The sequence below is a fragment of the Callorhinus ursinus genome, unplaced genomic scaffold, assembly GCF_003265705.2.
Source record: "Callorhinus ursinus isolate GAN/ISIS: 27379988/994484 unplaced genomic scaffold, GSC_fseal_2.0 scaffold8, whole genome shotgun sequence".
Lineage (NCBI taxonomy): Eukaryota > Metazoa > Chordata > Mammalia > Carnivora > Otariidae > Callorhinus > Callorhinus ursinus.
The window spans coordinates 1,372,739-1,395,495 of record NW_027397070.1 but is presented as its reverse complement, the minus strand read 5'-3'; the positions used below and the strand labels follow the sequence as shown (position 1 = coordinate 1,395,495).

At 47.2% G+C, this 22,757-nt stretch overlaps 1 long non-coding RNA gene and 1 gene segment (V, D, J or C); one reads left to right on the top strand and one right to left on the bottom strand.

Annotated features, from left to right (window-relative positions):
- Positions 1-22,757, top strand: part of LOC141373226 (uncharacterized) — a 48,867-nt gene that overhangs the window by 8,360 nt on the left and 17,750 nt on the right. The gene's annotated exons all lie outside the window — the stretch shown is intronic.
- LOC112822597 (T cell receptor alpha chain constant-like) overlaps positions 532-22,757 on the bottom strand; it is a 387,302-nt gene continuing 365,076 nt past the window's right edge. The window contains 4 exon segments of the C gene segment in view: positions 532-1,061; positions 1,717-1,824; positions 2,625-2,669; positions 4,197-4,451. Of these exon segments, the coding sequence occupies positions 1,718-1,824; positions 2,625-2,669; positions 4,197-4,451 (407 nt within the window).

Below are 22,757 nucleotides of genomic sequence, written 5' to 3'. Positions count from 1 at the left end.
ACCCCCTTCCCCTGCTTAGACTGGGCACCCCAAAGTTGGGGCACTGGGTTGGGACCCAGGCAGAGGAGTGGTGGGTGGTCCTCAGCCATGAATCTGTGGGGGCAGTGCACGGTTTCAGTGGGAATCCAGTCTGAGAGGAAAGGCAAAGGAAATCGTTCTGGAGGGCAGGAGACAGTGGGTGGCATTTTGGGGATACTTGCTGTGTGGTCCCTGTCTGCCAAATTTTCACTGCCAGTCCTGATCAGTCATGGGCATGGGCCTCCTGCTACGGGTGGCCCAGTGGTGTGGCAGGAAAACGGAAGAGCAGGGACCTTGCCTCTTAAGTGGGTTTGCCTGGCTCCCAGCACAGCCTTCTAAGTGGAATTTTTTTAAGAGGTCGTTCCAGGAAGAGGTTGACTTCAGCAGCTTATTGAGTTAGGCTCCCTGAGCGACATCAGGACAAAAGCCTTGGTTTCTTTCTGCCCAGCCAGGGATCAATAGCAAGCTGAATGTGACCCTGACCAAACCCAGTCAAACAGGAGCACCGTCCCGGCTCTTTCAAATTGCCTTTAATGAAGCCATGGGCAGCAGAATATACAACGTGGCTCAGACACACAGCACAGCAGGGCCTCCATAATACTTTCCCCCACATCTTGGGGAAAAAGGGTGATACATATTTCCTGATGAACACTATTTAAAAAATACAAACTCCTCACAATGTTCTCCAGGAGGCAGAGGCCAAGAGGACCCGCCGGGGATCCCTCACCCCGGGGACGGAAGAGTTGGTCTCAGGGTAGGGGCAGGGTGTCTCTCCGTAGCAGCCCCCTGCCTTCGCCGGAGTGTCCGGCCCGTGACAAGCAGCAGGGAGGGAACCGAGGGGGCGGAGGCAGTGTTCGGCAGCTCTTCAGCATCTTGATCATGACTATCTGGTGGGATCCAGTTGATGGCTGTTGCCAGTGGGGCCAGAGAAGCGGAGGGAGCCTTCTTGTCCACGGGGGCAGAGAGTCTGCCTCTCTGGGGAGGCAGGTAGGGTGGGGAGTCGGGAGCGAGGGGGTGCCGGGCTCTCTCACGGTCTTGGTGACCTGGGATGAGGGAGAACAGTGGTTAGGCTGGATACCGAGGAGGCAGTCAGGACAGTTAGGGACGTGGATGGAGATGCCTCTATTTGTAGAGATCTAGGAGCAAAGGGACACTGGAGTTCTTGTGGATGGTGGTGGGGCAGGATGCACCTGTCGGTAGGATGACCAGGGACACGGGCAGAGAAGGGTATGGAGATGCCAGCTGGGATTAGGGCACAATAGGAGCATAATATCTTCGCGTCATACTGGGGGCAGAGGACGTGAGGAAAGGAAGTAGGGGTCCCTCTAGGTTTTGCAGTGAACAGGGTACAACAGAAGGCATGGGCCTAAGTGAGTCTGGGTCCTGAGTTTCTCTTATGTTTCCATTCCTGTGTGGGTGGCCCTTGCTGTGACTTGGCCTCAGCGTCTTTCTTTCCAAAACGAGGAGGGTAACAGCTGTTCCTCCTAATTCGTAGGGGGAACATGGCTCAACTGAGGTGCCTCTTGTCCCCTGAGGAGTCCTGCCAATGTTCTAGGCCACTGTTATTAACAATACAAACCCCTAGCCAGAAAAAGTGGAGGAGTTTGGTGGGCCCCGCTTTAGGACCTAAAAGCAAGAGCTTGAGGACCCACCTTGAGACCCTTGCAGCCCGCACTCCCACCTGAGCCGCCTGCTCACCTCAGCGGGACCACAGCCGCAGCGTCATCAACAGGTTAAACCCGGCCACTTTCAGGAGGAGGATGCGCAGCCCGATCACTATCAGGTTGTGGAAGTTTAGGTTCATATCTGCAAAACCAAGAGGTTATCGCATGTACCCCGGAGGTCTGCACAGCCCATGTGACCCACCCATGGTTTTCCCCAAAAGGTGGCTGGGGGCTGGGCTTTAGCTCCTGGCCCACCTCTCCCTTTGAGCTGGGGTGCATATCACTTCCTAAGCAGATTTGTATATTCCTCCAGGGTCAACAGTATTCCATTTCAAAGGAAAACACCAGCGGCACTCAGTCCTTATTTTAGGCTGCATCCCTCAGGAGTGGGGATGGGGCAGGGCTCAGAACTCATTGTAATCCCTTGGGTCTGGGTCTCTGAGTGAGAAGCTGGTGGCTGGACCCCAAGAGGGACAATTCAGTGAAAACAGCTCAGATGGAAATGGACGGGGGCCCAGGGCTGGGGGCCGGGAGTGGTGGGGATCCTGAGAGACAAGACCCCCGCCTACATGGACTCTGCTGCTTTTCTTGAAAGAAGGCAGGACCCCAGCTACTGCTACAGAGGGAACATGCCCTTGGGAGGAGCTGGTGAGTTCAGGGCTCTGCATAAGCCAGTCGGAAATATCACAGCTGGGTTACAGAGAAACTCTGGTTCTCCAGAGCCCTAGGAGTGAGTCATGGGGTCTAGGGAAACTAGAGACTCATCCTGAAAGTCCTTAGAGGGAGAAAGAACATTAGAGATGTTGAGAGGAACCTGGTTGATTCAAGAACGTTCCCGTTCTTCCTAACTTCATTCCAGATCCACATATCCCTTCCCCCCTCTCCTATCTAGACAGGGTGATTGTGGGTACATCTCGAAGCTGGGATAGATCCCTCTCTTACCGGTTTCAAAGTTTTTCTCTATCAAAGTGGCATCACAGGAAAAGTCTAAAAGGAGAAACAAAGACATTTTCATAGTGTTGAGTGTGTTGACTCTCCCACGTCAGACCTCCTAGGATTTGGGCAGATGAGCCTCTGTCTACAGGCTTTCCGTGCTCTCTCCTTGAGAGGTCTGGAGGGGACTTGTCACCTGTGGACCCCTGCTGGGAAAGCCACTGGCCCTGGCTTCCAGGGACCACTCCATTCACTTCATGAACACTGGCTGTGCAAAGTACCTGTCACCCAACACATGGCCACAAGGAACCATCAGACACACAGCCTGCCCTTTGGTAGGTTCCAGTCTGGAGTCTGAAAGAGGCAGTAAGCCACCACACAGTGACAAGTGCCATGAGGGGTGTGGATGCTTTCCTGTGTCCCACAGAGTCTCCATCCCTGCACTCCAAATTTGTTCCTTTGTTGTCATCAGCCCAGTCAATGGCGCTGTCATTGACTCAGCGGCGGGGGCAGAAAGCCCAGCCGCCTTCCTTGATCTCCTCTTTCCTTCGCACCCCCTGCACGGTTCTCCCTTTGAATCTGAAATCGTGCTGGCCACTCAACTGCCCTGCTCCCCGCTGTGCGGGCCGCCATCATCTGTCTGCCACAACGGTTGGCCTTTCTGCTTGGCCCCTACAATCCATTTTCCACTCAGCAGTCGGAGTGCTCTTTGAAAAAGGTAAAGTGGATGTCATTCTCCTACCTAAAAACCAATCAATAGCTTCTCATTGGACTTAGGAGAGTGGCTGCCCTGTCACACCCTAGGAGGCCCTGTGATGTGGCCCTTCCCACTTCGTCCATCTCCTGTCCCGCTACTCTTGCCCTTCTCGCCGTGCCCCTGTGTCAGGCCTCCACAGGCTCCCCCCCTACCCTCGGCCTGGCTGCTCCCTGCTCATCCTTTAACTCTCATCTCACCTAGCATTTCCCCAGAGAGCCCTTCCTGGACTCTCTGTTCCTAAGTTGGCTGTTTCCTCCACCCCCAAGTGAAAGCACATGTTACAGTCTGACGTTCTCTAGATTTCTGCTTGCTGATGGACGGCCTCCCCCAGCTACAGTGGAGCTTGCTCAGGGCAGACCCCTCATCTGACTTATTTACTCCTCCACTCCAGCACCTGGCACGTGGTATATGCACAATCAGTGTTTGCTGAATGAATGAGCGACTACGTAAGGTTGGATCTTTGGCAGAGAGGCAGAACCAAGGGGAGGTATCTCGGAGAAAGGCATTAGATGGGGGCCTGGCGGAGAAGTGAGGGGCAAACAGCTTGAGCAGAGGCAGGGATGCGGAACTCAGGGCGGGTGAGAAGCCAGTGCCCTTCCTGCCACCTTCTCCCCCTCTGCTCTTTGCCTAAGACATTCTGCGACCCGCCAGGATGGAGAGCACTGGTGCTCAGTAACGAGAGCAGAGGGACTTTGCTGACAGTGGATGAGGCCGAGACCACCCATCAGAACAGCTTTTAGATGCCATCCACCTGAGCTCCAGGGGGAACCGGGTGTTTCCGAGTGGGGAGACTTGGCTTGCACAGGCACCGAGGCTGCACTCACCGGAGCTGGAGAAGAATTTCTCATTGAAGGTACCATTGCATTTAAAATCGGTGCTGTTGCCCCAGGCCAGGGCCGCGTTGCTCTTGGAATTCATCACCTTCATGTCCAGCACCGTACTGTTCAAGCTGATCACCGCAGGCCCCTGCGGTTCTTGCACACTGGTTTCAGAATCAAAGTCGGTGAACAGGCAGACTGAGATCTGATTGGACTTAGAGCCTCCCAGCTGGTACACAGCGGGGTCAGGCTCCTTGACATCTGTGGGCCAAAAGAACCCAGGTTAGGAGATGCTCATTTCCCTCCTTGCCCCAACCCAGGCCTGAGTCCAGACGCCAGTGATGGGCAAGAGCAGGGCTCTGTGGGGCTGGCAAGTCACATTCGCAGGCTTTAGGTGGGAAAGAACATTCTGGAAACCAGTTGCTCTAAGTGGACTGGGAGTCAGGGCCAGGCATAAGCCACGAGTCCTGGCCAAGAGGCCAGGCTCTCAGGGAAGGCTCTCTGCCTAGCCCTGCCTGCCATTCAAGGAAACCAGAAATGCAGGGCTACATAATGATACTGTTCATTCTTTTACTTAATAGGAACTTCTTCAAAAGCACAGCGAGACGAGTAAGCAACAACATTGCTCTGGCAGGACAAAGCAAGCCTAGAATAGAGGCCCAGCAAAGCAAACCAGATGTCTTGGAATCAGGGGTGGCCTCCCCCAAATTAGGGTGGGTATGGACAGGAATTGGAGGTTTATTATTGGCTGGTATTAAGACGGAAGATTGGTCACATCACCAGGAGATTTCTCACTGATAAAAGTTTTAGACAATAAATCAGAACACCCGCATCCCAGTCCTGGCTTTACCATTCACTAGATACAAGGCCTTGAACAAGTCACATTAGCTCCCTAAGGGTCAGGAATTTCATCTGTAAAATGGAGATATTGCCTCCTCCACCTTCCTAACCAAGCTATTCTGAAAAATCAAAGGAGGAGTTTCTCTCTATAAAATTATGTTTAACAGTACTGAACAAATGAAAGTAATTGCAGCTCTTGATAATACCAGGATATTGCCATGATAATGTGCTACTGAGTTATATACAGTCCGTTTCTACTCTTCACCCCCAGGAAGCAGGGGCTGCTGGAGGCTTTTCCTTAGTGCTGAGAATCATTCTTCAGTATTTCTGTAGGATTTTGTGTTTTTAATGTAACTCTCATTGTTTATTCTTTCAGACCTCCTGCCTTTAGAAGAGGAAACAGAGGTTTGCTGGGAGGGTTAACACATTGGGGCCACCCAGAGAGTTTACAGCAGGGTTGGGACTAGAGTTTCCTGCCCCTGTGGTTCTCTGCTCCCACAGCTCCCCACCCTGCAGGCAAGGTTTCTCAGACCAGGGGTGTACCCCACTTGTGAGGCCAGCCAGGGTGGCCTTGGCAATGCAGACTTCCAGCTGGACCTGAAACCAGGGACATCAGCCTTTGGCATGGCCTTGGGTTGCTGAGTCAAGGCATCCCAAGGGTGTCAAGTCAAGGGTGTGGGGCTGTCCCTGGAGCACAACCTGGGTGGGTCCATGGTCCCATGTGAGGGACATCCAAAGCTCTGGCCACGAGGGATTCTGCCTGTTCCTTTCCAATGTCCCCCTATCTGGGGCTGGGGGTGGGGGTCTGATATCACTGTGGGTTAAGGCACTAGGGCATAAATCTTTTACAGGGAAAGGAGAGACGGGAAGCCATTATGTGCCACCAGCATACCCCAATGGATTTGTTAGTCCTCAGTGGGAGTCACGGGTGGACTGGGAAGGGGGTTGTGGAAGGGTATGAAAGTGGTGAGGGAATGTGGCCTTGAGGAGAAGGCAGAGGATAAGGTGCCACCAGTGCAGTTTGGGCTTAGAGGGGAAAAGGGGTTGTGGTGGGGGCCTGATGTCCAACTCTGAGTCCTGGTTAAACACTCACTCAAGTCCTAGAGCCAATAGTGTCAGGCTGAAGAAGGTCTAGACCATGCTGTCCAATATGATAGTCTTTAGCTACCTGTGGCTATTTAAATGAAAACTAACCAAAATGAAATCAAATTAAAATTCAATTAAAAATTAAAACTTCATTTTAAGAGCATCATAGCCGCCATATTGGGCAGTGCAGGTTGAGAGAACACTTTCATTGTCCCAGAAAGTTCTATTGGATAGCATTGGTCTGGAGAGAGCTATGCCACAGAACATGAGATTTTTGAGGAAAGGGCTGATTGTGGGCCTTAAAAACCATCTTTAAGTCTGTGAGGTGGGGGGTGACTCCATCAGGGAAAGGCCAATTTTTGCTCAACTTCACTAGTGAGAGATCTACATGAAATAACAACCAACGAAGTCAGAAGACTCGAGGTGATTTTTGCTGCTCTCAAGTCTTGTTTTTACCAAGACTTCATGCATTTTGAGCTTCCCTATCTGCATTTTTGCTGTTGTTTCTCCTGTCCAGCTTCCTTACCTCTGATTTCCTCTCTTGCTCCCCTCCCCGCCCCTGCTGTCCCCCCATTCTCTTTTTTGAGCTCATCCTCCAAAGTACTTGTCTAAAACCTAGAGCTGATTGTACCACTTTTTGTTCAGAATAATTCAGGGACTCCCTAGTGCCCATAGAATAATGCCCAAATTTCCTGGCATGAAATTCAGGGACTGCCATGATCTGGAGAGCTTGAATTTTTTCTCTCAAGTCCTTTATGTGCCCTAGATGAATAGAGCTTCACCTGCTTGCCAACATGAAGAGTTTTCAGGTGAAGGTCTCCTCATCTAGGGCACATAAAGGACTTGAGAGAAAAAATTAAGCTCACCTAGTGTCTGCTGTATAGCAGGTGCTCAAGAAACAATTGTTGGATCAATAAATGGCCTAGTAACCATCAGATTTGCAAAATTCTTGCTTATCAGAACTTTTTGGTAAAAAAGGCTGGGTACTGATCCTTAAATATGATTTTTTTTAACCCTTTTTACTTCTGCTCCCATGTACCTCTAGCACAACCATCTCTTTGTCTGAAGACAAGAAATGAGTCACTTAATTTGGAGGTCTTTAGGGATCCATCAGTCAGAGCCCTGGGAGGAGAGGCATCCTGTCCCATCTTAGCAACACACATCCTACCACTGATGACATCTCAGAAGTTGGCCTTAGCAAGACTGGGTCAAGTTTTCAATGCAGAAGTTCAGCTATGCTAGATCCTAACCTTTCATTGTAATTCAAAACTGACCACAGAAGCACATGTCCGAATGTTCTAGTGCTTTGGATGCATAGGGGCACAACAGTGATTGAAAGCTTCCTTCCCACAAAATCTGTGCTTTGTAGTTAGGTACTAGGAACCCAGAATTGTTCCTAGTTAGCAACACTGACTCTGGGTCACTGACAGAGCCTGTGGTGAGCATCAGAAAGCAGTGAGCCTGGGCGGACTTACCAGGAGTTATGGAAACTCTGGTTCCTTTGCCAAATTGCACCTGAGAGGCAACACCTTCATACCACCCCTAAAGTCTTCATTACAGAAACCCTTAGGTTTCTCCTCCTCTGAGGGATGGGGTAACCTACCTTGTAGAGCCCACTGAAGAAGGAGAAGGGAGGTCCCTAGGACATGAGGTGTCCACAGAAGGAGCTGGTCCCCTCTCACATTCACATCTGGTCTACATTTCTAAATTGGATCCCCAGTTTCCTAGTGGCTGGCTTTGGCCCTAATTGTCTGTATTCTATTAAAGGCTTTAGGATTCCTTTTCTCTATTGTCTAAAAAGACATTTTATTTGCTTTTCCCTGCATCCAATTTATTATCAGATGTGTTTACTTAGGCCAAAATGCACATGCCTTGTTCACGTCCAAGATCATGCCCTCTTTCTTGTTGTTCCTTATGCCTGAAAGTCCCCTTCTCTCCAGTCTTTGCCTGTACAGCTCTTACTCATCCTTCAGGCCCAACGAATCCTTCTATTGCATAAAACCTTATCTGTCTAGGCCAACTTCCAGCTGTAAACCTATTCCTCTGAATCTCTATTGTGCCTATTGATGTCATCAATTTGTTAATACTAAAATAGTTTTCAGCTTGCTAAATTTATAATAGTTATGTCCCTTTAGCTAGTTTTTATCCAATTTAGGAATAGGTCAGTCATCTATCTTAGACTTCTTTGCAGTCAGTCTCTTTTAGAGTGATGGCCACATAGAAGGCATTAGAAAATACCCATTGAGCGATTAAAGTCAAATTTTAATGTGTTTGACCTAGAGAAACACAGATTTTCAAAATTGATAGCGATGCGTTTTCTTTCCCAGAGGCCTCTGTAAGACAATTCATTTTAACACCCACAGTTAGCCTCACCATAGTAAGACTGATATCCCCAAGGAAAGGAATAGAGACACTCACTGGCCCATGGGATTGCAAATGGTGCCACCTGGGATGACTCACCAGCTATTATAGACACTTGGGTTCCTTTTCCAAATATGAGTTTGCCCACAATTCCTCTGGTATTCACACTGCAGGTGACACCATTACAAGAAACTCACTAAATCTACCTCCTGCTTCAATAGAAGTATTGATCTCCTCCAGGGGACAAGAAAATCACACTTTCTAGAGTTAGACCTTCTGCTCTTTTGTGTTGAAAATTTGGTTGTTCATCCCTTTTCCTTTTGCCCTATCCTGCTGTAGTATCCTGAGTTAAAGGTTGTGATTTCAATAAACCAAAAATTCAGTAGCACACAACTCTGTTCAGGGCAGCAGTATCTTGGATCTTCTCATGGAGGGTCCGGGACTACAGGCTTATCACTTGTCTCATGATTCCTAAAGTCTCAGTCTAAAGATGTTTCCCAAGCATTGAGTGCTGGATGGGAGAATTTTCTGGGGATGGGTGGAAAGAACCATTTGGGATCTTACAGAAGAAAATACCTGGGCTCGGGCGCCTGGGTGGCTCAGTTGGTTAAGCGACTGCCTTCGGCTCAGGTCATGATCCTGGAGTCCCGGGATCGAGTCCCACATCGGGCTTCCTGCTCAGCAGGGAGTCTGCTTCTCCCTCTGACCCTCTTCCCTCTCGTGCTTTCTATCTCTCATTCTCTCTCTCTCTCAAATAAATAAATAAATAAAATCTTAAAAAAAAAAAAAGGAAAATACCTGGGCTCAACTTAGCATCCTGGACGAAGAAGAATCAATTGTCAATGTTGACCCTTGCCCCACTTTACTTACTTGGCTGGACACTCAGTATGGTCCCTGCTCCGAAGATTAGCACGGTACTCTGCTGTATCCCCACTGTAGCTAAGGCCTTTGTAATATCCTTCCTGACATTAATCTACTAGAACCCACTAGGCTCTGAAAGCACCATCCTAAAAGTCTCCCTGAGTCTTCGTTTCTTAGATTTTCTATTTCCCAGGGAAGCTGTTCCCTCTCCCTGTTACGATGTAAACCTTTTACAGCAAGGCCTTGATGAACACAAGGGAATAATAATAATGAAATTATTATTAGAAAGGCTACCATTGATTAATTACTATAGCAAGGCCTTGATGAACACAAGGGAATAGTAATAATGAAATTATTATTAGAAAGGCTACCATTGATTAATTACTTGCTATCTGCTGGGCGTTGTTTTATATTATTATGATGTGGTTCTTGGCATTTTGCTATTGAGGAAGTAGAGACTTTATTAGTTAGAGAGGGTAGAGCCAGAATTTTGTACAGATCTGCCAGCATCTCAAGTTTGCTATGAACCCCACACCATCCTGCCTCCGTGCCTTGATAGGTCACATCATATAATTGCCATTCAGATAGGGGTCGGGCTCATTTTTACTCTGGGAGAGGTTCAAAACTCTACTAAAATCCAGAGAGGAAGAATCTGGGAACAGGTGTCCCCATACCACATCATTAGCTGAGACAAGGAATGCTGCTTCTCCCTGCAGCAATAGGCAATAAGAGAGAATTTGGGTTCGCCATTACGTCATTCCTTCCCCCCAAGAGCATGTTGCTAACTTCCTGAATGTTGAGATGATCTGGGGCTGATATTATTGGCTTTGCTTGAGAGCACTGAGTATCTGGAACTCTTTTAATGTTTCCATAAATTATTCTGCTCAGGCTTTCATTTACTCAATTGGCCCTTGGCACTTCTGTCTTTAATATGAGAAATGGGAACATTTGAAGTCACCAAGAGAGCTTGTGGGAAATGGAAAACAAGTGTTTAATATTCCCCCCGAGTTTGCCATAAATCATCGCCTGTTCTCTCATAGACAAGCTGACAGTTACCTTGCCCCGGACACGTGCGTGGTCAATACTCACATGGGTGCACAGCCAGCCTAGTCCCAGCTCCAAAGGTCAGCTGACCGTAGCTACCAGACAACACACAATAGCGGGGTGCTTTACAAGAACTCTAACCTGAGCAGGGTCTGCCTTCTGGGGGCAGCAGCGTCTCCTGTCCCTGTACTACAGACTCCTCCAAATCATTCCTTCTCTGACACAAGAGAAAAATCCGGCTCACCGAGTCCCAGTTCCTCAGCTTTTGGTGTAATTAGCCCACAGACCTTTCTCTCACAGCCAGCCTTGAGCTGGTCTGGCCTTCCTGGAAGGTGGACACCCTTTTGGGTTCCACACTGAAAGTGAAGGAGGAAAATTGGAAGAGTCTGAAGAACAGCCAGGAATTAACTGGGAAATGAATCTGGAGGGGGACTTCAGAGCACTGGCAATAGACGGCAGACCTAGGGGAGGGCTAAATCCTGGAATGGCAGCCCGTGAGAGGCTCTTCTTTTGGAAAGTGGTTCTGTGATTCCTTGAGGTCAGAGAAAGAGAGGCTAAAATTGCCATCGGAATATTCACATAAAAGGCACAGTGAGGACTGCTTAACTCTGATGGTTGTAAGAATTAGGAGTGAGTTATATACGGGGCCCCAGAATCTTTTTCTCCAGAAGTTTCTAAGATTAGGGTTGACATCCATATGGGGAAGAAAAATCTCCGAAGTTTGAGAGGGGTTTAGACAAGTACTTCTTGATAAGAGTTTCACAGAACTCTAGTTCTAAATTTTTCTACAAAAAGGAATCTAAGCTCAAATTAGTTTGGAAAGTGCTGTTATACGGTATACTGACAAGGCATATTAGCTAATTTTAAAGGCTCCGAGAAGTCCTGTAGTAAAGAAATCCAGAGCTTCTCAAACTTATTTGATCTAGTAATCTATTTTCTTTTTTTTTTTTTTTAAGATTTTATTTATTTGACAGAGAGAGACACAGCGAGAGAGGGAACACAAGCAGGGGGAGTGGGAGAGGGAGAAGCAGGCTTCCCGCGGAGCAGGGAGCCCGACATGGGGCTCGATTCCAGGACCCTGGGACCATGACCTGAGCCGAAGGCAGACGCTTAATGACTGAGCCACGCAGGCGCCCTGTAATCTTTTTTTCTTAAAACACTCATTAAGATCTGTGGAACATATGTGGGTTTATATATAAATATAAATATATTCCTTGGAAGTCCCTTTTCCCAGTTCGAAGAATTTAAAATTCCATCCAAATTTTAGCCTAATGTTAATCCTTAAGTTTTCTGTGTTCTGAATCTGTTCTCTTGCCTACTTCTGTGGACACGATTAGGGGTCTCATTAATTCTGATTATTTCTTTCTAATTATCACAAAACAGCTTCATTCTATTCGGGGAATTGCTGAACATGTAGTCAGCTATAGAGTGAATTCTCCTGCCACCATCCGGAACAGCTCGAGGGCAGGTACAGATGCAATCAACATGCAGGAATCACAACGCTTCAACACTTTGCAAGGTTTACCTTCTAGAAACACTGGCAACTTTAAAACCTTTCCCAAATGTGAATTTATCGGGCTTCCTTCCACCCACCTTCCTACACACCTTGGAGCTGTGTACTTCTAAGAAGATTCTGGTCCTAGAACAAATGGAGGGAAGTTTCCTGGATGGTCTCTCAAGTGGAGACATAGACTTCCTATATTTATCAACAGACGTTTTTTCTTTTTCCTGTTAAAACCCATTTGTGCTGCTTTCCTATCACAGGCATTATAGTTCTTACATGCATCTGAACTTTGGTTCTTGAAAAATATGATGGGTTTTAGGCTTTCCAAATGCAGCCTGAACAGACACATGGGAGGGAAGAGGCTTTGCTAAAGTGCCCAAATGAACAGGTTAATATGGAGGAAATTTTCCCCAGAGAGATGGGCTTTCTCTCCCCCATGTACCTTTGGATAGATTCTGTAATCTCCTGTTTTGAAGTCTTTGACAACTCTCTCTGTTGGGGAATACTTGCTACTGTCTAAAGCAACATGTTCTGAACAGTTACTAACCTTCCACTTAGGCCTTCCTTGACTCCCCTAGCCAGAAGGCATTTTTTCAACAATCGTATTTGGTGACACCTCTGTGCCAGGCATTGGGCTGGGCTGTGGAGGTGTAAGGATGAGGGAGAGAGGATCCTGGTCTCACCGAGCTTATGGTGCGGTGCAGGATGCATGGAAGTACCAGGCAACTAAGCTAGGAGGTTGGGCATGCCTTCCTCTCTGTTCCCATTGCAACTTGTATGGATCTCCTCTACAACATGGTGACGCTGTGCGGAACTGTATGTTTATACACATGTTTACCAGCTGGGAGATGCTGGACGGCAGAGAGTCTGCCATCTTTCCTTCCTTCCTTCCTTCCTTCCTTCCTTCCTTCCTTCCTTCCTTCCTTCCTTCCTTCCTTCCTTCCTTCCTTCCTCCCATCTAGCATAGTGCTTAGAATGTAATAGTTGCTTAGTAAATATTTGTTGAGTAGAAAAGACTTCTAAATATTTTAATTCATTTTTGATGTAGTCCCGCTCTCTTTGACTAGGACTATCTCATTTCTCTTTTGAATTCTGTATGGTTCTATTTTCTAAAGTTTTTATTGTTTTTATTGCATTATTTAGGCTTTAAGCCCTTCCTATAGCTCTCAATAGATACGGAGTTTTGTGAGAGTGTGTCCAATGGCCAGTGTCTTTGAGAAGTTTAATTTCCCACCTTTCATGAAAACTCGATAATAACAAAAATATATTTTTTGGCATAATCAGTCATAATTTCTTTTCTGATAAAGACCTTTCATCTCAAAAGAATCTAGAAACAGCAAAAGAGTCTGTCTCAGTAATGATGAAAAGGCCAATCCCCATGGGCAATTTCTAGCATTAGAAAATAAACCGCTATTGAGCCAGTGGCTGGAAATTAAGATTTCAAAACATTCAAGCCTCATGAAGAAACACGAGAAATTGGCTCAGGAAGTGCAGATTCATCATCTAAGAAGGCAGAGTAGGGACTTTCCACGTCTTTGGCTAGAGTCTCAGGTCAGGCACTTACTTGGATGCACCTGGAGTCTTATTCCACTCCCAAAGGTGAGTGCTCTGCCACCCGTGTCCACACCGTGGTATCATCCAGTACAAATACCTGCCCTCTGCCACCCAGGGTGGCTGCCTAGGCCCCTTACAGGTTTACAGCATTCCCTCTTGGGAACAGAGCTTTTAAACAGCCTGTTCCTAGGGCACTTGGGTGGCTCAGTCAGCTGAACGTCTGACTCTTGATTTCGGCTCAGGTCAGGATCTCAAGGTTGTAGGATGGAGCCCCGCTGTGCATGGAATCTGCTTGAGATTCTCCCTTTCCCTCTGCCCCTCCCCTCGCTTCTGCTTGCTCTCTCTCTTTCTCTCTCCCTAAACAAATAAATACATAAAATCTTAAATTAAACAGCCTGTTTCATGGTTTTGATGATAAATTTCTCTTTACATGTCACTTCATGCCCAATAAACAGTCCTTCTAGGTTTCTACTTCCCTCCCTGCCATCCCTGCATCCTGCCAACCCAATTCAATGACTTTACTGATCTCTTCATTAATGCCGAGCCCTGCCTCAGGGCTGCCATGATCACCATGGCAAGAAGGCTCAGGATGGGCACAACAAAGACCAAAGAGTGGCCTCCGAGGTCTGGGGTTTTCCTTCTCAGAGTACGGGAGGGTGGCACTAGCAGTGAGTGGCATGGGTAACAAGAAGACAACAGTCAAATAGAAGTCAAATAGATTCGAGTTCCACTCTCTCTCATTCCTAGCTGTGCGATCTTGGGCACATTACTTACGGGAAGCCTCTGTTTCCTTATCTGTAAAGTGGGCATGATGCCAGCTACCTAACAATAGGATGGAATTGAACATTGAATGAGAACTTAGTGAAAGACAGAGTAGTCACTGGTACATGTCAGGCATTCAGTCAATAGTAGCTAATAATGTAATGATTCAGCAATGCTCTATACTAAGGGCAAGACATGAGGCTTCTTGCAGCTCAAAGAGACCCATCCCTGCCCCATACCCCCCTCTAGCACCCCTGGGTGCCCCCACCCTGGCTGGGGTGCTCTCACATAGGATAGGTATTTCATGGATTCAGGAGAAGGTGTGAGAGAGAGTCTCAGCCATAGGGTTGGGGGGGTAGACCCCTTAGTTGCCAAGGAGAAAGTTCTGCTTCCGAAACTGAACCAAGAGGAAATTGTTTTTTTCTCAAAACTTGAGGATTTGTCTTCTGAAAGCACCGTGCAAAACCCTTGTTCACCAGAGTCTCGACCATTTCATCAGACCCAACACCCTGATAAGTTACTCCCAGACAACCAAGGATTCTTAACGACGGAGCAGACCACATCACAGACTCTCATTATTACCATATCCTTCCATAATCTATTCCTGTCTACAAAATTTCCCTTATCGAAATGATAATTTCTATAATACTCACAGGGATGAACAATAAGCCTGGTCCCTCTTCCAAATGTAAGTCTGTAGTTCCCTCCTGATACACACAGTGAGGAAAGCCTTTGATAGAACCTGTCTTATGTGACCACCCTCTACTGACTGCCCCAGTGGTGTTGGAGGAACAAGCCAGGGAAAACCACTGGTGGAAGCTCTGAGCGTTGCAGGAAATCTCCTGCAGCCCCTGAGCCTTGGAGTTGAGGTGGGGGGCTGACGGGAGCTGGAGGTGGGGGCTGGAGAGTGCCTCACCCTCCTTTACCCAGAACACCCGCACTCCTGTCAGCAGGGCAGTGGGGAGCAACTTCCCAATACTACCACCACCCTGCCTGCCTCGCCAGCACTATGGGTCTGACCCTGTTACTCTCTTGTCAGATACAAAGGGCTTCGGAAAGGCCCTGAGGCTGGAGGGCCCAGGAGGTTTGACGCTTTATCTTGCAGAATGAAGCCTGTCTACCTCCTTTTCCCGAAATACTGCGGTTCTGTCTTCTCCCTTCCTAAGCTCTTTAGAGCTACCCACTCCTGGGCTTCTTCCTGCGTGAGGCCCAGGGGTTTGGTGCCTGCATTTCCCTGGTTCCAGGACAGACTCCGAGCAGGATCCAGGCCCTTCCAGTGATCCCCAGTGCTAGGCCAAAGCACTTTTTTTAAAAGTAAGCTCTGTGCCTAACGTGGGGCTTGAACTCATGACTCTCAGATCCAGAGTTGGCGTGCTCTACTGACTGAGCAAGCCAGGCGCCCCTGATTCCTTTATTTCTAATGACCTTCATTCAGACAGGGCCTGGCTTTTATGAAAACATAGGACAGAGGGAAAAAAGTCACAAGAATTTCCATACAATTTTTGAAAGATGGGAGAACCAGAGGCCATGCTCCCTACTTCAGAGATGTGAAAACTAAGCTCCTGGAAGGCATGGCCTGGGCCAAGGGCCTGACCTGAAGTGGGAGCTCGGCCCTTGGCTCCTGGCTGGCACGTGCTGCTGGCCTTCAGCTTACCGCACCACGGGCTTGAGGACCCCGTTAGCAAAGAGCTGTGCGGCTCTGCTGAGCTCAGGGGTGGGAGTGAGGGGCTGGGGCCTTGCCCCCGCCCTGCACTGCCTACCCCGCGTGGCCCAGGACAGATGCTTGGACCCTGGGCCTCTAGATTCCCCTACAACAAGGGCAAGGTGTCCCCAAGGGCCCTTCCAGCTCTCCCTGTCTGTGGGTCTTTGTTCAGTGTGAAACCCAGCCTCAGGGAAAGGCAGGGCAGGCTTTCACAGAGGATGAGAGCAGGGTCAGTGGAGGTGCCAAGAGAAGCAGAGGGCAAAAGAAACAAGGGACAGGCAAAGGTTTGGGACAGTGACTGTCTAAGAACCTTAGGTGTGGCCCTGATGATTGACATTGTGTGTCCCCCCTCCCCCCTCCCCCCGCCATGGACAGAAGTTGTCCAGCACTGGGGATAGGCACAGTGGTTGGGGGTGACTGGAAGGGAGTCACTCGTACAGGAGGGCCCCAGCTCACTTACTTGGTATGACCATCACTTGGGTCCCCTTCCCAAAAGTGAGTCTGTTCCCATAGCCACACTCTGGGTAAGTGCATTACAAAAAGGTCCTGGTGTTGTGCACCGTCTCATGGAGGACACACAGCCTTCTCTGGAGCTCTACAGGCTGAGGGCCTGGAAAGGCTGATCCTGTAACGCCCGCTCTGAGCCTACCTAACGGGTTTGGCAGCAGCCCCTCCCCCTGCCCCCCATTTTCCTAATCACAGCCATCAGCAAACACAGCCTCCAGCTATTTCTTCTCTGGGGGGAAAAACAAAGCCTTTACAAAAGTTTGTGAAAACCTGCCTCCTACAGTGGCTGGTGGGTGTATTTCTAAGGATACCGGGCCGGGGCTGGGGGTGGGGGGAGCATTTTCTCACCTCAGCTACCATGCCTGAGAAGAAGGTACCAGTTTTGGGGGGACATATGCAAAAATGTATTTTCCCTTTGCCAGAAGGAGTATGAGCAAGAGCATTTCCTGCATGCCGTGCTGGGGCACATGCTAAACCACGCCTCGGCGGGGCTCAGGCACCTCTTCCTCTCGGGGGCTGAGCAAGAGTCCTGGTGACTCACGCCTCACTCGTTGCCATTTCTGTCCTCACCTCACTCAAGGATTCTGCCAAGGGGGCTTTTTGTCCTCAAGAAAGTCAAACAGCTCAGCAGATAACAGACATAAATCCTTTTCCAGAAATACACGGGTGGAATCATGCTTGGTCTCTGTCAGGGCATGTGGACTGACCCTTGTCACCGCTGTCCTGTCCGCAGCCAGCGGGGTCCCTGCCAGGCCCCAGGGCGTGCGCGGGACCATGTATGGTAGCCATCTTAGCACACTCACATCTGCATTGTTATTGGACTTTTAATATGTAAGTGTTGTTTCCCTGATGAGACCTGAAGTTCTTGAGAGCAGGGGCCATAACTTATGCTTCTTTTTTTTAAAACCAGCTAGGGTCCCTGGCTTATTGATGATACCCAGTAATCATTTAATGAGTTGAACTGATTTTTACTGGGCATAATTACTGGGACAAGGAGGCCAATTTTGGGAAAGGCTAAAAGCCAAGTACACTCTGGGTAAACGTAAGCTTCAAAATCAAAGTGCTTAGGCAGGAAAAAAATCAAGCAAGCATTTCTAAGACAGATAATAGGGAGGCAGTATAAAACCCCAAACACTGTGAGGTTCGTATTGACCCTCAACAGAGACAGGGCAACTGAGTGAACAAGCAAGTTACTTGATTCCAAAGGAAACACGTTTTTCTCTTGTTATCTTGACACTGATTCTCCTTAAAGGTTAAAAAAAATAACATGGCAGAAAATATATATTCTGAGCTAGCAGCATTGTTATGATCAATAATAACAAAACAGTAGTAGTAATGATATTCTGTTACAGACCATGCTAAATGCTACATATAAAAATGTAAACCCAATACTGGAGGTGGGTTTACACATTTCTGGAGATCTGACTTACTTGGGCTGATCAAAAGTTGGGTGCCAGTTCCAAATATGAGGTTCTCATAGCCTGTGCTCACACTGATATAACTCTATACAAAATGGTACCCTGTAACTGAAGCCTAGTCTGGGATTCCTATGCCATACAGAGATCAGGTGCCGAGCATAGTTCCTGCATCTGTATGCATGCACCAAAGTGGGAGGAGGCATATAATTGTACCTTTTAACCTTCATTTTCTTAAGAGCAGTGGAAGATGACAAGAAATAAGGCAGAACCCAATAGGAGATCCTGCTTTAGCAGGCTCTCCTATAGTAGGAGATCCTACAGTAGATATAATCTATTGCATATACAGTAGATGGTGTGAAAAAAATGTCATGAAATTTCAGGTTGAAAAAAGTCATTCATATAATTACAGACTTTCAGTTCTAGCCAGGACCTAGGGTAGTTTTATCCATCCACACTTACTTAGTGTTCAGGACATGCTTCTTGCATTAATGATGCTCATGGATAATAATGCAACACGATCATGGCTAACTTATCTTCTCATTTAAATAGCAAACAAAACCATGCCCACCCCCTCAAATAAACAATGAAAACAGATGTTCCTCAACCGTAATCCAAATCAAGATATTTCATAGAACTTACTTGCTTTAACAAATAGTCTTGTTCCTGTCCCAGTTTTGAAGCCTGCAGTATTTCCCACAGTGATTTGTGCTATGACAAAATGGGCCATTTCCTTCTCCTTCCATATTTATACCACAGCCTGGGAAGCAGGCCCAGGGCGCCTATGGGAAGGTGCTAACAATAAGGAACACTTTTTTTTAATACTTCTGTAGTAAAACCCATTTGTTTTTTTTTCCTTTGTTGAACATATCTCACACCTCCTCCCAGGTTCACCAAACACTGGTCACTATTCTATGAAATCCGGGGACCGGAATCCCCAGACTTTAGTCCCAGCCCTATTTTTCACTGACTTTATGATGTTAGACAATTCAGCCAACCTCTCTGAGTCTTAATGTCCTTATTAGAAAAACAAAGAGCTCTGAATTAGATGATATCTAAGCTCCCTTTCAGAGCCGAAGTTCTGTGATCCAGCAATGTCCCAAAGTGCCCTTAATGTTGCATTTTCTATAACTCACACCTGTGTCAGGCACTTGCAGATCAGCTACACCGGTGGCTAGTCTACCTGGGAAAAACACAAGATATGGCGAGACAAAGGGCGAGTCAGGACAAGGGAGTGGTTGCTGCCAGCTCCTCTGTCTTCATGGGGGTAAATGCTCCAGTAGTCCTTGTACTTTTTGTCTCTTCATGAAAAGGGGAAGAGAATCCTTTGGACATCTGGGGCATTCAAATCAAGATCTCCCAAAGCTCCATCTCTAAGTCATGGCAATATTTAAGAATAGAAAAGATAAATTCCGTGTTTTTCCTTACTCACTGTGATTGGCATTGTCTCTCATTTCTAAGTGAGCCCTGGCTCAGGGTCTCTGACAGAGTGTAGTAGAAAGAGCAAGGCTTTGAGATCAGGCAGACAGACCCTGGTTTGAATCTAGATTTTTCTACTCATTAACACTGGGATCTTAGGCAATTACTTTTCTGGGCCTCAGTTTCCTCTTCTGTAAAATAGGGATACTGCCCCCTGCCCCACAGAATTGTTTGAGGATAAATAATACCATATGTCACATACCTAGCATCACATCCACACATCCTGAGAAGGTAGTCACTCTTTCTATGTTAAGTTAGATTACTGATTAACAAGATTATTTTCTCAGGGTTATAGAATTTGTTTATGAAATAACCATAAGAGTCTGCACCCTTGAGTCATATAAACTCTCGGGTGGTATGGGAGTGAGGTCCCAGAACCACAGATTTTGAATGCTTTGTCCTACTCAACTCACACTGGAGGAGTCTAAGGCACACAGAGGGGCAATAACTTGCTCAATGTCACACCACCAGCTGGGGCCAAGTTAAGAACTCTAGACTGAAACCAGAAGCCCTGGGCTCCTTTCTCTGTACTCCATGGACTCTTCTCGAACAACGTGTGGTGTAAAGGGATACAATCTCTGGAGTGAATTTGCGAACAACGTGTGGTGTAAAGGGATACAATCTCGGGAGTGAATTTGGTATAGCTTATTTGGGGCATGGATAAAATGACCTTGAATATTCTCCCGCTCCAGTTTGTCTCTGAATCAATGGCAGTGGAAGTAGAAAGGGTCCATTAGATCATGGCCATGCAATTTTCTGCTCTTCTAGCTTTTCCCCTCGATCAGGCTCCATTTAGCTCACTTTTAGTGCTAAAAACTCTGATGTTAGACGGAGCTTCTGCCAGCCTCCTATCTCGGGAAAAGTCTTACTGGTTGGCTAAATTCCACCCCAGAGAAAATATGCTTGTATAGTCTTGGAATACTTTCACTAATTTCTCTGGGTGCCACCATTCTTAATACATCAGCACTAGATATAGCTCATTATAAATAAGACACAAATGATGCAAATGACATCTCCTTTTCACCCGATCACTGTCACCAGAAAACATTTTGTAGTTACTACTTACTCAGCTCTACTTGCAGCTAGGAGCCTGTCCCAAGGGCCAGTTTGTTGTTTCTCCCAGTCAGTACCACAGTGTCTGATGCCTCACAGTAAATTCTGTCCTGTCACCTCTTTTGCTGATTTACCCTAATGAGTTAGAAAGCACTCAAGTTTTCATATAGCTATTTGACTTATTCGTAGGAGAGAAAAACACGCCCATCCCCCCTGCCCCCCATGGAATAAATTCATAGGCTGCTGGTGCTAGGGGGGCAGAGAAGTCATGCAGACCTGCTTCCCCATTTACAGGAGAGAAAACTGAGGCCCAGAGGCCAGAGATCTGTCTAAGTTCCTCTGTTAGTTGGTAGCAGAGACCAAACACGGATCTATTTGATTCCCAATCTAGAGTTTTCCACCTCTTCACCACGTCCTGAATGTAGTATGGCATTTATTTCATTTCTTCTTCCCTTTGGCCTGGAAACTTGATTTCCTTGGGTGCTTGATTTCTATTAAACAAGCGTTTTGAAGCACCAGCTTTGTAAAAGGACCATATTAGATGCTTTGTGGGATAGAACGAGAGTCTCTGCTCTCAAGGATCTTTCAGTTTTAATGGGAAGATCTTCTCAGTAATGAAAGATTCCCATAGATGTATGTGTCCAAGATTCCACAGCTCAGGTTGGGGTATGGAGGCTAAGAGGAATGGGAGGGATGCCTGCGGAGAAACTACAGCCAGGCTTCAAACAGGAATCCGGGCTATTTCCGAAGATACCAGATTTGTCCTAATCATCTACGGTGTTCGTCTCTGCTCCATTCTGATCTAGTGAATTGGTTCTACTGTTATTTCCAACTTTGCTGTTGCCTATTTCATTTTTTTTGCCCTGTTTTCATTTTTTTAAAAAAATATTTTATTTATTTATTTGACACACACAGAGAGAGAGACAGCGAGAGAGGGAACACAAGCAGGGGCAGTGGCAGAGGGAGAAGCAGGCTCCCCGCGGAGCAGGGAGCCCAACACGGGGCTCGATCCCAGGACCCCGGGATCATGACCCGAGCCGAAGGCAGACGCTTAACGACTGAGCCACCCAGGCGCCCCAGTGTGTTTTCATTTTTAAATGTCCCCCATGAAGGTTCTGTCTTAAATTCATAGGTTGACAGATAAAACAAGGATGATGCATCCCTAAGGTAAAACACATATAAGTACCCGTAGAAGACTTAAACCAGAGAAGAGGAAAATAAGGGCAGGCTGGGGTCAACGTTTACCTGGAGAGACTAGAAGTGTGGTCCCCTTCCCAAAGGTGAATCTGCTGTATCCTCCATCCGCACCATAGCAAACACCCATACAAAAATGGCCTATAGTGTTGGGCTTTGCAACCTCTGATCTACTTCGGGAGGGGGAAAGAAAACCATCATTTATGGAGAACCTATTACATGCCTAGCAGGTTAACAACCTACATATAGCACATTACCTCATTCAGGCCACAACTGTGCCACGGGCTCAGATATTATTTCTCTTATTTTACAAATAAAGAACAGGTGATCTGAGGCTGAGCAGGTTGAACCAGCACTGCTATGAAAGACAGAAATAGCCCAGACATTTTAGCACAGGACAGGTAAATCTTAGAGGAGCTACAAGAGAAGAATCCTCCTCTTTGTCTCTTTTAGAGTGAAATTAGAGCTGCACTGGGGTTAATTCTCCTGCTAGAACCAGATGTCAGGACTTTAGTAGCAGTGATCCCAAAAAACTCCAGCTCAACCTCCACGACACAATCATTTCTTGAGACATGAAGACATTTTGTCCTCAATTTTTCCCTTATCCTTCTGATACGCTACCCACCAGGCCTGAGCAGCAGTCAAGTCTCATTCCCAAAGATCCATCTATTGCCTCTGTCCTTCCCACACTGTTTCTTAGTCAGCCCAAAACACCCACAAGTCCACATACTCTTCTCATACCCCAGACCCAGAGGTAGGGCCCTTTCATCTACAAAGAGGGCTCCATCTTCACTTTCTTTTTATAGAAAAGGCCCTAAAAGGCCACAAAAGGAACCAACACCTGCACACAATCTCAAATGGCCCACATAACACATAGGCCATTTGACAGAAATTTAGGCATTTATTGTGCAACACTTAAAATGAAGTCTCTCTCTACCACATCTCTGGGTCTATCACCGTCAAACTCATGATTTTCAACTCTATTTATCCAACAGATAAATCTAGTCCTTCTATTGTCTCCATTACAGTTATCAATTTTTAGATTCCTGCCATAATGTCTCTCCTCATTTTAACTTCAATCAATCTGAAACTTCATGGACTAGCATCCAGATCATTATGAGTGACAAGCTTCCTGTTCCCTCTAGCCAACTTGTTTTGTGGGTTCAATGGCAGGCTTGTTACTTACTCAAGTCCTATTCTGCCTG